The sequence below is a fragment of the Diachasmimorpha longicaudata genome, chromosome 2 (assembly GCF_034640455.1).
Source record: "Diachasmimorpha longicaudata isolate KC_UGA_2023 chromosome 2, iyDiaLong2, whole genome shotgun sequence".
NCBI lineage: Eukaryota > Metazoa > Arthropoda > Insecta > Hymenoptera > Braconidae > Diachasmimorpha > Diachasmimorpha longicaudata.
In genome coordinates, this window is record NC_087226.1 from 5364201 (window position 1) to 5383434 (window position 19234).

The 19234-nt window shown below is 38.5% G+C and overlaps 1 protein-coding gene across 9 annotated transcripts in view; it reads left to right on the forward strand.

The window, feature by feature from the left end:
• LOC135172634 (homeotic protein antennapedia-like) overlaps positions 1-11220 on the forward strand; it is a 146118-nt gene extending 134898 nt beyond the window's left edge. For all 9 annotated transcript variants that reach the window (XM_064138823.1, XM_064138822.1, XM_064138821.1 and 6 more), the window contains one exon: positions 4274-11220. In XM_064138823.1, the coding sequence (XP_063994893.1) occupies positions 4274-4527 (254 nt within the window). In that variant the 3' untranslated portion in view covers positions 4528-11220. The remainder of the gene's footprint in view (positions 1-4273) is intronic.
• Positions 11221-19234: the final 8014 nt, after the last annotated feature.

The following is a 19234-nucleotide window of genomic DNA, read 5'->3' on the forward strand; positions in this document are numbered from 1 at the left end:
GCGCATGAATTGCGATAGCTTTTTGACAATGGGAATGAGAGAACAGTGTAGCTCAGCAGAAGTACAAGTACAGAATACATTTTAGAAACTTGCTACATCAACAGTAATGTTTTGTTGAATTGTACGAGGAAAAATCTCGTAAGAATCGGAATTTTATCGAGAGTTTTCTGACGATGCGACACGACGCGACGATCAATGGATAAGATATCTTATTGGATTATGGATAGGGATTTACTGAATAATATTAAACAATTTGGCTATAAACTTTAATTCTTTATTATCGCACGCAGAAGGTATATCTTTCTCCTATGATGTCTCCAGAGGAACTAACCCTTACGTGAATACTCTGGATTCATTTAACAAAAGGCCCTTGTTCTCTCATTTCTTTATTTTCCTTCTCTGTTTCTGTTTATTAAAACTATTTTTAACATTCCGACACTGTTCTGAGAAAAACTATAAAATACTGACATGGACTAGACAGAGCTATAGACAGACAGGTTAATTTTTATCCACACATACTATGCACTCTCAATATATCTGGTCATATTGTCTGGAATTATTGGTTTTACTGGAAGGCAGGTTAATAGATCAATTACACTTTTATGTAAGAGTATTGAAAAGAGCAAAAACAATATGATTGTATTGGAGCCCTATATGTATAAGTCTATATCAGTGCTATGAGGTCATTGTTTCCTGGAGAGACCGTCTACGTAATCTTACGCCGAAAACTCCAGTTTATGTTTATAGAATAATATAAAGAAATCGTTGTTCATTGAAAGAAAGAAACCATGATGACGATGCTTTGGTTTTTAAGATTTTTCAGTACGTTTGCCAGTTCGTCGACTGCTCTCGAAGTGTGAACATATAATCATCCGAAATAAAACTGCTCTTACTTATATCGTTTATTTTTCTTCATTAACCTGGCTTCCAATTATTGAAATCTGATAAAGAGCAATTGAACTATTTCATTAAGACGTGGTCTCCCTTCAGGAGCACTTGCTGAACTGAATCAGAGACGTCAAAGTCAGGAAGAGTATTGGATATGGAGTTTGATTAATTATAAAAAGCGGTTAAGTTACTGTTATAATTTTTCTATTAAATAATTGGCACAAGGAAGACATGTCTGTAGTCCACGGATCTTTCTAAGAGACTAACGACGTCACTAAGACCAAAAGAATATTCATCACCTTAAAAAGACTGTGCTTTCTCCCTATGGGTCATTGTTTATGTTTATGTAAATTGAGTGGAAATCCTCTGGAGCCTTCTACGTCGATTCGTTGTTGTAACAAATTATTCTTTTTATGAATAATTCAAAGAAATATATCTTAATATTTCTATAAAAACCATAGAATCAACGCTATTGTTTCTTCCTAAGGAGCTTCAGCCATTTGTTCATATTATTTAGTAAACATTCACCTGGAGTTTCGTATCAAGACTATAATAAAATCGAATTGTTTTCGCTTTTTTCAATAGAAAGAAATAAAAATGCAGCAGTTGTAAAAAAAAACTATTTGAGCAGATGCATTTGAAGAGTGCAAGAGGCATTCCTCGTCTTAACTTTTGTTGACCCCTCCTGGTATCTGCCGCCTCGGGTGGTCTGAGCTCGTGAATGCTCGGAATAAAACGAGAAATTTACGCCAGAGCGACAATGGAGGTTGTGCGACACATGCCCCGTTTGACGCCTCCAATGAAGTTTTTATTAGCATCCGGGAAGACTTCACGGTGTCTTTGTCATCTCCTTCAACGCACAACTTTGATCCGACAGTGTCTCATGCCACTTCAATTGATTCCGATTATGTGAAGGACTTGAAATTCCGCCGGAACACCTGTCATGACTTTTGCATCACAACTTTTCTCGCTTCCAAATTATATCAAGAATATTCTGACTGCAGTAAATATTATAAAAGTTTGTGGGAGTATTGAAATAACTTCATTGAAGTAATCTTTTTTATTAAGAATTATTTTCATATATTTGTAAAGTTGCTTAATAGATACTAGTAGAGAAGAATATAGTAGTGGTAATTTACAGTTGGATTCAAGGTCTTTATACGATTTGTATTTCTTTTATTCTCGTATTTCCAGTTGACATTGGAAAATATTAATATAATATTATAACAATATCTTATAATTCAATATATATATATAGTATAATATAATACATTTTATTATAATTTAATAATGAAAATATTAATAATATATTGGAAGTTTGGGGTATGATGCGTATGCTCTCTTTTCTTGGGTCTAAACAGATTTGCATAAATGAGACTATTGTTAATGTAACCCATCAGGTCCAGGGTGTTGTAGCCCTTTAGTCCTTTTAGTCAGTTTCTCTAAGGAAACGAAGAGCGATTTAGCCTCTCCGACGTATAAAATAAAAGAGAATAAAATAACATTCACACGTTTGAATCATTACAACCATCCCATTTCTAATAAACGCAAACAGATTTATATTGATTCTAATAAATAATCCTAGGAAGACGCTAGTACTGCTATCGCCCGCGTTGCCAGGCGACCTGCTGGATCACCACTTCCCAATGGTGATCTTCACCGCCAACCTAGTGATTCATTAAGACTAGAATTCAGCCCATGTCCCCAGGGTGTCCAATAACTCTTCCCAATGTTTACAACATTAACCGGTGGTCCCATAAAAGGGCCCCATTGTCCCAGTCATACAGCACACCCCTTTAATAACGTCTCGGAAAATTTCTCCCATACATAACCCTTTCGGTAGCCATCCTTTCACTCTACAAGACTCATCAGAGAAAAATTCCGTCGGCTCCTCTGGATTTCAAGATATCCCGAGAAACGATCTTTCTCCTGATCAATTCCCTATGATTTATTATCCCCGACGAGTCCTTTCTCAAGGACATCTGATATCAAAATATTGAATGTACACGAATCCATACATAAATGTCTCTCGACGCGAGGCCTACAATCGCCGCACCACAACCCACATATTAATAGGATAGCGGAGAGTGCTGTGAGTGCTTGGCTGGCTCTTTAATTAACCCCGCGTGCCACCACAGCCAAGAGAATAAAACAAAGCAACATACAAGTCTACAGCCTCTGGTTATTCCCAACCCCTCGATTTCCCCCCACTGAAATATTTTTTATTTCATACCTCCACTCTTTCTCATTCCTCATGAATTTGATTAATTTTTTAGAATGGCAGGGGATTTGGGATAAACATGTGTGAAGGATTTTTTTTCCACCGACTTTGGGAAAATTTTGTTCGGCCAACCGGGGAGGGGGAGGGGGAACTTATGATAGCGCCTCGAAGATTGGTATGCTGTTAATTTGAGAGTGTAGTTCTACTCAGAGGGAACAGGGGGAAAGGTATGTTCCCATCGTTCAGGCCTTTCTTTCTCAGTCTTACAAGGCTTATCCCATATACCTATATACGAACGAAAGATATCTTTTCCCTTTTTTTTTTCACTGGTGCACAGTTATCTTTCGCTATCTTACTCCCTGATATTCCATATCCCCGGTGAATTCTTGGCTCTCGCTTCCTCTTGTGAAGTATCTCCCACCACTGGCTGTTGGAATACCCGCCATCCGTCTTCATCGGCCGACAGCGCGACGGGCGGCGTTTGCCTCGAATGCTTGCCGAGAAGTTTTCTTAGTCTTCATCGTTGTTTTTTTTTCCTCTGCTGATTCTTTTTTTTTCCTATCTCATCCTTTCTCCCCTCCCCTCGCCCCTCTACACCCGTTACCGCCTTTCTCTTCTGCTCTGCAGTGGAAAGGGTACCACCTCATCAGACAACTTGCACTCGTGCCACACAAGCTAACCTCTTAGGGATTATGGGGGTGAAGAGGATGCTCTTGAGTGGGGATTTCTTTTGTGTCGGTTTTTGGGACTTTTTCTCTTTTGGTTTGGTAAATCGGGCAATTAATATTCGAGGTCTGTGGCTTAGGGGAAGGATAACTGGTCGCATTCTAATTCGCGAAATTTTGTTTTCCTTGGCGTCAAAATTTTGACAGTAATTTGGAATTCTTTCGATTTTTCTTTCTGTATCGAAGGATGGAGCTGATGATTTGAGGTTTTATATTGGGTTGGGAGGGTATACAGCAGGACGTCCTCATGATTTGGGCCCTGTATCGTCGTACGTCATGATTGGGACATTTGGTAACTCTCGTCAGAAGAGGGAAATCAGATTTGATACTTAGGCGCGATGATTTTGACCCTTGTGACCCTTATCTTTCCCTTTCTCTGTCAAGTTCCGTCAAAAGTGACCACAACTAATGTGAGAAATATCATGGTTATCTGTTTCAGAGAGGAAAAGAGGACGACAAACCTACACGCGTTACCAGACCCTAGAGCTGGAGAAGGAGTTCCACTTTAACAGATACTTGACAAGGCGGCGGCGTATAGAAATTGCCCATGCCCTATGTCTAACCGAACGACAAATTAAAATATGGTTTCAAAATAGACGAATGAAGTGGAAGAAGGAGAACAAAACGAAGGGTGAGCCGGGCTCGGGTGATGGTGATACCGATATATCACCTCAAACATCGCCACAGGGTTGAGAGCCTCAATGAAGAGTCGAGGTCTTCCAAAGAGCTTCTCATCTCTCAGGGTCCCACCGCGAACCTGTCTCCAGCACTACCTCCAATCTTCCCACCTGACCCTCTCCACTTTACCCTCAGTCGATAGCAGAACTCCCCCTCCCCCAATGCTCCCTGTCTTACCAGCCCCTGTCCCTCCCGCCCTTCCCTCCTCGCGATTCGCAAATGAATGATCTCCCACGCGATATGACCTCCAAATGATCCCTCAGCAATGACGCTTATCTTGTCGTGTTAATTCAAGTTGCTCGTACCAAAAAGATGACAAAGAAAGAATGAAAAAAGAAATGAAGTACATAAAATGTGAGAAGAGTGAAACAATATGGAGTTTGGCCGAGAGTTGGTGGACGAAAGAGAGAATGAAATTTAATGAGGCAAATGAAGTCACGGGAATGCGCAATTTCATAAGGATTACAAAAATAATAACAACAAAAGAAAATGATTATGTGAATTTTAGAAATGACGGATTAAATTGCAAATGCGATATTTGAAACTAAAACTGGATCACATGCTAATCAGAACCGCGTTAACCTCTATTACGTTTAATCGAAATGTAATTTACGAAAGCCTATATATAGAGATAATGAAAAAAAAAATATACGTAACTTAAAAAAAAATAATGCGTGATGAGAGTGTGAGAGACGATGTATGAGTAATTGTGTGAATTTGAATAATTATTATGATGCGATTTTGACGAATGACTTGTGAGAGTATGAAGATTGTGGGTAATTATTATAGAGGATGCGTTTCTATTATTTATTCTCTTACTTCGTACATAAAAAAGAAAACAAATGGAATAAATAAATAATTATGTAGAAATGCGTATTAGGCGTTTTTTGCTCGTGTAGATAATGGTTATCTATTGCGTCTCTATTAGCGATAGATGAGCGTTATAGTAATTTAGAAATGATGAAATACAAAATCGTTTAGATAGATTTTATTTACAAAAGAAAACAAACCGCGACAGCTCGGCGAGGGTAAAGCATTAAATATTCGTGCCAATGGTGTTCCAAATGTTCAGTGACAATGGTTTTCGTTGTTTTTAAAGTGAGTGAAATAATCCAGTGATTAATTGAATGGTGATGGTGGCGCCATCGGGGATTCATCGTCAGCTTCATCAACAAGGTCAGTCCTGTTGTAAAACATCAGGTCCATTTTTTTTTTTATTATTAATGTCAACGAAATTCAATGCTCGTGCCCGCTGCAAAAAAATTGTGTACATAAATGATTGGAATTTTAACGAGGAAATTTACCCCTGCTCTGCAGACGCGAGGCCAAGTTACCAGTGACGTAATGTAGATTTTTGATAAGGAGAATGCGGGTGTGAAAGCGCATGACAATTTTTTTATGGGACTACGGGAGGAGATTTAATTGATGAAATTATGAGCGGGAAAAAAATATTGCGGAAAATGAACATGGGCCTCTGGTACAGAGGCCCTGAATTCACTCTTAGGGGTTTATTGTTGGAATTAATGGGCTGTTTGGGCCTCATATGGTCCGATTGGGTCTTGTATGACCTGATTGGGCCTCGGTGGCCCATATTTGTCCCCCTTTGGGTCTGTGAATTCCATGAAAATCCTTTCGGCAGCATTTGCTCTCGTTGGGACTCTCATGAACTCTTTGAGCCGCGTCTGGGCCTTACTAGGGCTCCTCAACCCTCATCTGGGTCTTCTGGGCCGCACATGGGTTTCCTAGGCCCGAAAAAACACTTCCTTCCATAATTATTGCATTGTCACATAGTAAACATCTCAATTTTTTTAATTTCATCTGGGTTATCATTTCTTGGGACATATTTTTCCTCGAAATCATTTTTCCATCAATAATTTCCTCCCGTAATTCTGACCAAAGCCCCTTCAACTGCATATATTTTACGTTTAATTATATTTCTATCCCGGTGATTAATGAAATTGAAAAACGGAGTGGGTGAAATTAATCGCAGTCGAGTGGGCATTCAGCCAAATTTTTCGGAAATCACGAAAACCACCCCCAGCCGTCCTTGAAAAATATATTGAAAAATAAATAATCTGGCATGCAGGATTGATATTCAAAATGAAATATTTTATAAATCGAAGTGAACAATTGGATTGATTTTTCGAAATATTTGGCTGAATCTAAAAAAAAAGTCAGGTGTTCTTACCCAAGTTGCGTGTAAAAATAATCGACTTCCAAGGACCAAAGTGAAAGATAAACACAAAAAAAAATTGTTCCCGGAAGCCGAAGTATGAGAAAATAACAAAAATCCGCCGCGGCGACTTCTGTGCTGTGTTGTTACATTAGTTTCTCGACACTTAGTTTCTATTATCATTAATTATGAAATAATTATGAGATAACGATATACGTAATGATGAGGATACAATGGTAAATTAAAGTGTGGGGGGGAATGACATTCAAAATTAAATGCGGACATTCATTCTCACTGGGGTTGGGGCGATGATATAACGTTTGAACTGATATACGTAATGACATGGTCCAACTCGTTTTCGAGTGCGCGACTGGCCTTTCTTTCCTGAGAGATTTATTTATGTAAAAATAATGGTGAATTGATTATTGATAAAATCAATGGTTTCGATTGTTCCACACGCCTATTGCTGCTGCAACAAAGACACATTGCGATAGAAAGAGAGAAAAATCCCGGAAATGTTGATGAATTTCATGGAATATTCACATGAACAATGACTTACAAAATGAACTCATTTTTCAAACATTTGTCGGAACTTTCTGACCCTTATCAGCTTCTGGTCTTTATCTGTTACTTACTTTTTCGATAATTATACTGATTTTTATGGTTGTTATTTTGGAATCTTCGTTTAATATTTCTTTTTTGTAATTTTTTTCTCATTTCATATTTTGTATTTCATCTTTGTCTGAACCTTGTCAATCCTATGGACCATCATTGGCCTTGATCCATGCCCCCCGTGCATTATAACCCTTATTCTGGGACTTATTCTCCATGAAATTTTATGCTCCGTAAAAATTAACTTCTACAAAAATTTAGGAATTTTTCTCTCTCAGTGAATTCGGAAATTTCGGTTCTCGTGAATATTCAAAAATCATTAACGGTTAACATCCTCGATAAGCATCTTAACTGATGGTAGTATTGAAAAGCAGGGGAGGGGCACGGCCTTGCCCAAACAAAGAGACAATACATAACCTTCACGCCTTCATTGTATTCGATTTACGAGACAATTGCCCCATCACTTTTAACTTATGTCTCTATTATCATCGTTAGTTTCTCCTTTTAGACCTACCGGCGATAATATTCTTGTCTCGACACTACTATTCACTAAAATATTTTCAAATTCTACTAATTAAAAAAATCCCAAATCTTATACAATTCGACGCACCAAAAACTACTTTTCTGCACTCGGATCGAAACTCTTTTGTGACACCTGCTTCAAAAAGTCACTTTTCGAAACGACTGGCTGTTTCTAAAATTTCTGTTTTACATGCGAAGTCGCGTAAAGTGCGTAAAGCTCCTTATGGATAAAACCCAGCTTTACGTATTCGTCATTCACTTTCCGCACGACCTTGAACTTTACTCGCTCTCTGCACAAAACAATCTTTTCACCCTCTTTACCGTTTCGCTGAGGAACTGGACAGGTGTCACAAAAAATGACAGGTGCCCTTTCACGTTCGCGTCCGAAAAAGTGGTGCTTTGCGGCCTCGTAACGGAATATGGTACTTTACCACTGGGCCCGATCACATTCACTCAATATTACGGTTCATCGGGTCGAGTGAAAAAAGACAGAGAAAGGAAAATAATATTTTTGAACGTAAATTCGATTGCTTCGTTATTTCAAGTATCGCTTGGAATTCTTAACCGTTAACGTTCGGGGGAGAATTCATGGGAATCGAAATAGGGCGGCAGGCGTGTCCATTGTTGCAGCGGGCGGGGGCAGTGGTGAAATTCGATCGTCCTACAAATGTTTTCTCTCTTTTTTCTCTCATGATCACACGATGGGGGAAAAATAAGAGACTTGCTATGGCCACGAACGCTACGAAAAGATTGACCGCACAATTTTTACCGCGGAGATGTACATAATTCATATTTTACTTGGGATTGTATAGGGATAACCTCAAAAAACCCGTGAAATGACGAGTGAAAAAATATAATGGGTGTTAAATAATAACCCCGTAATATTATTTAGTTACGTAATATTTATTAGTATGATGTTACAGGTTATTGTGAACCTTCATTTATTTTGTTTTTACCGAAGATCTAATGGATATTTTTTACTATAAAAAAATCAACGTGAAGATGAATATATGCGTACTTATAGATAGTCCGAAATGTGCAAAAATTTTAATAAATTTTTCGTTTTCTCTCACCTTTGTTTTATGTATATTTTCTTTCATTTTACTGTGAAATATTTCTGACACTCAAATCGACTTGCCAAAAGTAACATTTCATTCATCATGTGTAGTCCGAATTCTGCATAAACTGCATCGGATAATAATTTTAGGTTTTATTTTTTTAATTTGTTATGAATGTGATTTTCATCGGAGTGACTCCATGTCCTCGCTCGCGCTTCATGTACAAGAATTTCTGGTTTTTCTGTCACCTTGTGACAACTGCAGATATCGCCGAAACGAGACATTTTTTTCACATTTTTTAAAATTAATTGTGAAAGTGAAGTAAGATTTCACTGTTGATGTTCATTCAATCATTATATACTTGATGAAGAATCTATTCGATTATTATTTCTCTTCAATTCGATATCGGCAGGGCAATGGGATTGTGAGAGGCGACGCCTGACGTCGTTCCATCGAATTCGCAAGAACCGCATTTCTGTATACGATACCGCGTAGGTAAAGTAGGTACCTGTTAAATAGAAATAAAAAGATAATACATTAATGAGCATTAGAGAGAGGTGTAAGTGTAACAATTATTTATTACGAGAGTAAAATAAATAAACAATGTACGCCAAGTACAAACCTGCGCGGATTTTCATGTATAAATGGAGCGACGGGGTGTCAGATGGGATGGGAGGGATGATCATTCGTACTCGATGGATTTTTGGGCCGTAAAATTACTGAACAATGACATGACAATATGCAAAAATAGGGCAGCATATGGAAATTCTGATTTGGAGATTTTTCTATTTTTGTTCACATGAGTATTTTGGAAACTTTGCACCGCCATTTTGTCTGAGTTCTGCTCAATTTTCATGGCACCGTTTTTTGTTCAACCCTCCACTTACGGCGTCGAACATCGATTACTTCAAAATCGTTCAAGAATAATTTATCCGGTCAAAATAATTCGATATATGAGTACTGTTGCTTAATTAGTCAGTGGTTGTATAATTTTTCACGCAGAAATAATTGAATTCAAGTCATATTGAGCTTTGGAAAAAAAATTGGAGTGAATCAACATTAGTCGGTGCCCGAATCACTCCACACGGAATTTCTTTAGTTTGTTCTTGGCTTAAATATTGGAATCGGCTAAAATAACTATTTTATTGATTCCGAAAAATCATAACCTCATTTATGTGAACATCAATTCAGTTTTGGGAGGGCTAAATCGTCCGAGAGATGGCGTTCATCGTCTCTGCTCTTCAAAATTAAATAAATGAAATTGACTCAGAATTGAAACGTAATCAACGTAAATATTTAAATGAAGAAAATTTTTGATACGTCTCCAGCAGAAAAAATAGATTCATTATTATGAGAATTGCTTAGACTCGTGACGTACGATCGGGGTGTGGCTCAAGGTCGCGTTATTGAACGTCACGTAAAATTCCAAGCGTTGACACGTAGTTGGCATTCCATCCACGTCCGGGATTAGTTTGTCCAATCTCTGGGGATGAGGAACTACTCTCCATTTCCATACTCACACAGGCAGAATATAACACGTGAAAATCATTGCCCGGCCGAGTAAAACGACATGTACATACGAGGGAAAATTTCGAAAAGTCATTAGCGAAGAGGAAAACTATTTAAGTTGACTTCCACTGTTGGTCATTGTCGGGTGAATATCTCCGAATCTAATCGAGATAGCAAAATTTTTATAAGGACCTTTTTTGTAGCCCTCGATTCGGATCACAAAAAAGCTCTTTCGATAATTTTCGTATCTGGTTCAGATTCCAAGATATTCCTTGAAACGTGAGACGAGAGACAAGTCGGCTTGGACCGTTGGCTTCGCTACTGAATCCGTGATGACGAGGGGAAAATAAATGCCGAGAATAACTTAACGAACAATTATTGACGATAATTAAAAGAGGAAAAGTATAAATATTAGTACTATTTACGATTGCAAGTAAACGTATATAATTATTTTGTAGTGTCTCCGCAAGTATGTAAACTAAATGTACACAATTAAATGAAAGATGAAAATATGAAAAAAATTGGACATAACGGCGACAACCACTACAACGAGTACGAAATAAGAGATGTATGGTGATTAAAAAATTTAATAAAAGTTGGATAAACGAGCGAATGACCAGGCGGAGTCTGACTTCGTCAACAAAATAAAGAAATAAAAATCGATGAGCAATTGATAACACGTGAACGATAACCATAATAGTATTATGGCTATTATGTCGATGAGTCTAAAAACCATATTGTATTATATATAAGAGTCTGTCCATATTAATAATAACGATATTAATTATAATAACTGTGTTTGGAAACGAGAAATAAATTGTGGTTGAATATGAATCTAGATGTCAATATTTTACACGTTTTTTTTTAAATTTCAATGTTTAAATTGACATGCAGACTTTTACGAAGTTGAGGGGTGTAGTTACGGATTAGGGTCACAGGGGTGAAATAAATTATTGATTGATATAAATGTAAAGGTCACTATTTTTCAAATTTTTAACCATTTTTTTAAATTAATTTTTGTATTACAAGATAAATGCAGATATTCAAATACTTTAGATATTTTTTTTCACGTTAAATTTGGTTTTATATTTTGTAGCTAATGAGAATAACATTTCAGACATTTTACAGAATTTAATTCTCGATATTGAACCGTTAGAAAATATTTGAAAAATCTAAAAATGAGAAATTCCTTTTTTAAAAAGATTATTCCAACAACTTAAACATTTAAAAAATTATAAATGATTACCCAGATAAATTGACCCAGTTTCAATACTTTCTGAGACTTTAAACAATTGCAATTTGTCGCACGAAAACGAATTTTACAAACAATAATAATTCGACGAAAAATGTAATTTAAATACCACTGAATATTGACAAATGTTTTTCTCAAGTTCCTCGTATTTGGATTCACCAACTTTATAATTGAAAAAATAAATCTATAGTATTTTTTATCCGAAACTATCGAAGATACTTGGATATCCTCGAGGGACATATCAATTGGATTATGTCCCAAGGGTCGCAAGGGTCATGAGAACTCTAAAAACTCATGTAATACAAAAAATTAATTCCACTTGACTCTAAACTCTCATATCGATATATTTCAGATTTTCCCTCCAAAATCTTATCTAAAAGAGTTAATCCCTATATTAATAATTGATCGGGAGACAGATTAATTGCACCCGGGCCAGTGGGCGATAAAAATTATAGGAAACGAGAACCATAAATGTGGCTATCGATTTTTTTCCATTTTTTTTTTCATTTTATTTTCACGTCAAAATTAAAATGCAGATTTTCGAGGATTGAGTGACATACATATTCGATCACAGACATGGGCCAGCATGAATGAATACGAAATGAATGAGGAAATTGATCGTGGCTGTTTTTTTTCGATTAAAAATATAAAAAAAACGTCCGTTAGTAACGTGGGGGTCCTTTCACCCCGAGGGGTGTTTGGATATGAGCTTGTGGAGGGTTTTGCATTTATATACGTATCTGCTGCGGAAGGAACCATTGTATAATCCAAGATGGCCTCCAACTCAGAGAGGATTATTATTGGCTAATACGAGGCGAGAGGCTCCGCCTTGGCTCATGGCTCGTGACGGGATGATTTATTGGATTTTCTGTCTGTTCGCCCCTGCAGCATACGCCGAACATGCCGTGTGCGCCTACTACTCTCTCCTAGGTAAGGTATGTACACCGATGTTGGGATTCTCTCGCACGCCACTCCAAATGTCTGACGGAGCCCAACAGCTGTTGCATTTCCTCTACTCGGGATTCTTGGACTTGCAGGCGATGTATGTCGTTTTTGCTTGGGGAGATACAGACGAAGGGGCGGTGGTGGTGAGGAGTAGGGCGAAGGAGAAATCTGGGTGTGTTAGGTTTTTTTTTGCAGATGGAGATGGATGAGGAAGGGTCCAGAGGGTCTTCAGGGTCTGACATTCATCATAATTTTTTCGTAATTTGTGCGTAAAGTGAAATTTTACGCACCGAGTGCGGAGACCATTTTGTGTGTTGAGAGTTTTGTAATGAAAAGAGGATTTGATACTGGACTGAGGGTTGTTTGGTGCTTGGGGTGGAAGGAGATAGTTTACACACGCTCTTGGATTTTACGTACTTATAGAAACGGGGGTAAAGGGATTGTTCTTGGAGGGCAGAGCCAGAAGCACAGGGGCGTATTTCGGGGGTATAAACAATGTTTTGCGGATTGGAATTGAGTTTAATGAGGAGGAAAAATATTAGGGATGAGGAACAATAGTAGGTTGTGTGTAAAATATGAAAAAATGTGGGCGTAAAGGGCTCATGCTCTCCAACTTTACGCACTAGTGGTACGTTAGAGTATCATGCAATGATATCAGAATATACTATTATTTCAGATTTTATGGTAGGGAGATACGGATTCATAGAAATTAGGATTGGGAGACACAACTCAAGAGGAACAAATGTCACATAGATCGAAAAGTCTTAAACATATTATGGTTGTTCCATGACAGCAATTGAAAACACTTTTGACTGTTAAAGGAATCGCTAGAAAAATGGGGTCACTAAGGTCTGGGCAGTTCCATCTTTCAGATCATTATTATTATTTTCTCGCGTTAAGTGAGAACGAAGGGCGACCCTAAGGCCCATCGCCGGAGTCAATGACGACTCTCCAGCAGTTTTCAACAGATATCTCAGAACGTAAGCCCTATACGACAATTTTTGTCATAATCTCTTTTACCCCCTTCAACCATCCCCACAAAAAAGGTCATAAGAAGAATTTTACCATCTCCCTGAGGTTTGAAACTACCCTCCAAAAATTCCCACGGCCGCCAAGTGCACTTGAACCACTCTCTACCGCCGCAGCATAATCCCCGAATCTCCCCGATTTACCGACAGATGATAACCCAAAATCGGTACGTATGAACCAGAATTATTGAAAGCCCCAACGGAATGACTAATCGCTCTCTCATACCTCACTCCCCTCGATGTTTCAGAAATAATCTCACCCCAAATAAGGCGAAAAACTTTTCGTCAACAGCCGCGGCGGAACAGCTGTTGTAGCCCACGCGGAAATTCCAGTCTCGAGGTAAGTGTATACAGCGCGTCGACCTCGTTTCCTCCAAGAGACCCTGCAAAGCCCCAGTCACGCTAATACCCGTGTCTCTTTCGTCTTGCAGGTGCATCCCTCCCACCCCCTCTCTTTAATTCTCTAGCAGATGGGTCACTCGAACGCGTTTCAGCTCGAGGAAGTGAGAAGAGGTGGGATTTTCGTCGAAGGTCGGACGAAGATTGCACATGCGAGGAGACGGAAATAACAGCGGACGACGAGGGAGTGCAGGAGAAGAGTGGTGGGGGAGGGCAGCACCGGCGGTCGGAATTTATGGACGCTTTATCACTTTACCCAGCCTCTACCGTCTCTCCGGAGCGTCGAGCAGCGCACGATGCCCTGGGATCCTCTACGATGAACTTTGGCACTCGACTCGAGGGGGAGAAACAACAAGGTGAGACTATACTCCAAGTTTTTTTTTTCCTCCCCGATGGAGAATATGAGAAGAAGAAACTCCGGAAAGTGAGGAGAATTTTTCTTTTATTTGTTTCGCGTGGGGCGAGTGCGAGCGCACGGGCCCACGTGCTTGTCCGAGTGGCTGTTCATCTCGGTAGTTAGGAGACGATTTATGTCGCTGGTAATTCTGTTGTTGAGCAACATGAAACGCAAAGAGAATTGGGGAGGCTGGGAGGGGGTAATGCGTTTCACTTGATACTGTAGGGGGGATGATGACGATTCGGCAGGGGGATAGTGTGGGGGAGGATAGGGTCATGAGGGTGTAGGTGGATCGGTTTGAGTCGATTGTAACAAGTGAGTGGGATCAATAAATATTGGGGAAATTGAGGGGAGGGCCAAGTTATTTATGATGACCTGTGCTGTCGTTCTATATTTTGTCTGTTGATAAAATGTTTTCCGAAGTATTGAAATTTCCTAGGAATCGGGAGACCGTCCTGGAAAATCCAGATGATTTTCGAAATTTTTATTAGAATTGGTAGGTGTTTGATACGGGTAATATAATATTGATATCCGGAATGATAATTTTCCGGGAAAGGCTTCGGCTGAAGGAAATTTTCGAGAAACATTTTCACGCGTGGGAAAGAGAAATAAAATCCCAAATTTATTGAAAAATATTAAATAAATCAGGCAAATTTGTTAAATCAAAATAATTTAATCCTGTTTAAAGTAAACATTACTGTACCCGTACACAAAAATTTATCAACCCTTCTACGCTTTTTTTTGTTACAAATAAAAATTACTTGACTCGAAGGGGTGTAATTTACCATCGATCAGACTGAAAGTGCCCTACCCTAGAATACACGGAGGGAATTTTTTTTGCAATTACGTGCCTGTTCCATAATCTATCAGTCAAAATCGTATTCAGTAAAAATGACCGAACAGTTTCGCATTTTTTCACTGAACGTTCCATTCTTTTTCCCGAACCTTTTCGATTTTTCCTCCTAAAGGTTCACTGACAAAATGCGTAACTGTTCCGTAATTTTTACCGAATATTATTTTGTCTAGCAGATTACGGAGCCTTCGAATTCATCCTCGAAAGCTAATCATTCAGCACAGAAATTAGGTACCGACGACTCATACCACATTGTTACATGACAAGTCAAAAAATTTTTCAAAAATTTCTCTCCGCGTGACACGAGGTAATCAGATAAATCATATCGATCTGGCTCTGCCTTCGCTGCCAACAGGTCTGTTTGACGAAATTCAAACTCAGATACCTCCCGAACATCTTCGTGCACCCTTACCCGGGGGCATCTATTCTGCACGAAATCCGCAAACGCATGAAGTCAAAATTCTCCGCCCTTCGAGGATTAACGGATCATAAATTCCTAGCTGGGCTCGCGCCACGTTATGTATGAGCGTCGTTAGTGTTAATAGAGTGTTAACCGCTTCTATACCCAACTCGATTCCGACACACGTTGGTGTGTTCCACTGGTGCTGCTATCATTCTGTCCTACTCCAGCGCACAACCTCCTGGACTTTAATCGTGCAGTTTCCAGGACGGTATACGTACAACAAGGGTGCACGTCGTAGCGATCGGAAAGGGCGGGGGAACGGACTGGAACCAGGAGCATTCACGGTCGTGTAGGTTGCGTGCCACATCCCTGGCTCGTTCCTCTGTTTTGCATAGGGAATGCATCAATTTTCGGCGCTTCCAGAGCTCTGTCTCCCTCGCACACGAGAACATACCGGATACCATTTTACGTTCAATGGAGGACTTTTTCAGTCTTCCGAAAGTTACAGAATTTTCAGTGGTGGTATTCGTATTGGGTAATTGAATGCAATGCATTTGGCTCGGCAATTCCTGAAATTATGCTCGTGAATCGGTGGGACAATTTTTCGTTTTTTTTGTTCTCGGTGGATCTGGGGAGAATTACATGGCGGATTATGTGGATATCAGACACTCTTATTCTTACTTTCATAGGGAGAGAAATTATGTATGAAATTTTTATTAAACGACGAGAAATATTCCGTAAAAATTACGGAACTCGGCGTTCGCTCATCGATTACGGAATCAACCGGGAAATTGTATGATGTTATCGTCATTTTTCAGGTTTCGTTCGGCGAAAAATTAGGGAATTTTTCGGAAAATTCCGTGGCAGTTCCGTAAGTTTCCTGGTAATGGGATTTCTCTCGAGAATTACGGAAAAGACGCGCAATTTTTCTTGAAAATTTCGCTAGTGGACGAGTACTAGAAAAATTCCAAAGTCACGTACGGAAAGAAATATTCAGTAAAAATTACGGACCTTAAATTCCATTTCTGGTTAAATACTGCGGGTTTCTTGAACAGTTTTACAGACTTGTGAAGAAAAGTTTCAGGGCCACGTAAAAGGTTATTATAAATATTTATATGGGGAGATATTCATCGGAAACTTGAATGTGAAGGGCCTCAAACTTCTGTAAAAATTATTTTCCATCTCATGTAATAGATTTCCGGAAAAGTTCTGACGATCCATTTTTTTTTGAAGAAAAAGAATAATTTCTTATTTCGATGCGTAGTGTTGATAATTTCTTCAAATCCTACTTTCAATATTAATTTATGTCACTGGTTGTAGTTGTACAAAACTTTCACTTCCGTGGATGAACTATTTTCCACTCCCCAGTTTTCGTGAATACGTTCCAAGGGGGACATAAATCAATAATATCACCACTTCCCCTCTCCCTGGTTCGCAGGACTTGCCGACATTCACCCCTCGATTCTCTCTCCCACCCTCTTCCGTGAGTCGTCATAGGACAATGGCGTCTCGCGAGTAATATTCCCGTCCCGGTTGTTCCTGAAAAAAAAATATAAAAACGATTGTTTTTCACAGTAAAATCGTATCCCATGGTTATTAAAATTTCCAGTGGTTTCTCGCTGATCCTCTGAAAGGCTACACAAAAATATTTCGTGAAAAAACTGTTTATTATTATTTCCAAATACTTTCAACTCTTCAAATTCATTTACGAACATAAATCGATTATGATTCCCTTCTAATACTTAGTCCATGGAATAATTACATTATTTTTCATAAAATATATTTATCCTCCATTCGCGTATTAATTTACCCTAAATATGTTAATAAATATGGAGAATTCGAAATGGAGAAAAGCTGTTTTGAATCAGAAGAGCTCGAGCCAGATCTGGCCTCGGATTTCCACCGGACATTCCACGGATTTCGGGGCTAATTTAATTTTTGAGTTGGCGAGAGTTGAGGGATGAGAATAAGGAAAGTTCCATTTGTGGACGATGTAGGGGAGCCTCCCATCAGGGTATGTGGGAAAGGGCTAAATGCAAAAGCTTGTAAGGGCCAACGAGTATCCGCCTCTGAGAGGGTAACAAAACACTCAGGCAATTAGTTGGATATCCCGATGACACTTGGCGCTGGCTCATCCCCTCAGGGACAACCCCACATAACCAATCCCTTTAATTTCACACATGTGTGCCGCGTGGATATCTCCGAGTTTCACGATTCGTTGAGAGTTATTTTTATAACATAAACGAAAAAAATATATAGAAAGAAAAAAAATAAACAAGTTATTCGATTTATGTTTGTCGGGAATTGCGAGGGGAATCCGACGCTGGACGTGGAATTGAAAAGTGGTAGAGGGATGAGGAAAAATGAGAGGACTGAGGGGACTGGAGACCAATGGATGAGAATGAAATGTCGAGGGGTTGCTCACGGGTGTATTGTAGGGAGAGGAAGAGTCCATAGGGTGGTCAAGTATAACTGGGGATTACATCTTGCGTTGAAATTAAATTTGCATTCAGTAGGTTGGACGATTATGGGGCATTCATCATCCGGGTTTTGCCGGTCGATAATCAATTATTTATCAATCAACACTCGTGTGGCGCATTAAAGAGTTTTGAGTAATCACTTTGATAGTTATGGTGGAATATCTAGGGGTCTTTTGAATTGCAGATTGAATTGATGGGGAATTCAAGAGATTTTGCTTCGTTTGGGAAAGTCTTACGACGTGATTAATTTAACATGTCCTGGATTCATGTACTTTTACCCATTTACATTCGTTATTATTTTCACATATTAGTAGGCAGACATTTGGAAAATTTGCACACTTGGAAAATTCAGATAAATTAAGAAATGGATTTTTCTAATTAAAATTAAAATCTCTCCGATTTAGGTATATGAGAGCATTAAAATAATTTTAGAAATTTTTGCTGAATATTATATTTTAAGGGATTTTAGCTCATTGTGATTTCAATTAAGTCCCTTTTTGTTAGTTTGAGGAAATTTAGATCATCAAATTGTGGTGTCTTCTATGATTATTTATCCAATCCCTTCAACAATAATTGGAATTGATTTTCTGTTACCACAGAAAATATCCAATCAAAAAATTTAAATATCTAAATTTAAGACGCCTTATAATCAAATTTTTTTCCAAACTTTAAGGTCAATTATATCAGAATGAAATTTATTATGAAAATCAGACATCACAATAATTTGTTTTCTCTATTTTAACCCATAAATGTCTGTAATTCAGCTCAATAATATTTCAACAATGACAGCTTTACTCTTCCACTTCACGACGTCATTAGTTCAGTAATTATAAAACATCAAAGAATATTTAATTTCATTCAGAACATAATTGTACATCAAGTTCATTTAAAAGCCAACCCCTCATGAAAAAAACATTCTCAATCCCTCAAAATCCGATTAAATATTTTCTTCATGTTTATGTTTCCAGTGTCTCCCCCAACCCCACGACTGGTCATCAGAATGGGCTTTCCGAGGGATGAAAATACAAGTCTTGAATTTCAAAACTGGCGCGGTTTCGTGACAGCTTGGCGGCCATTAGGTTGTCGTTGAG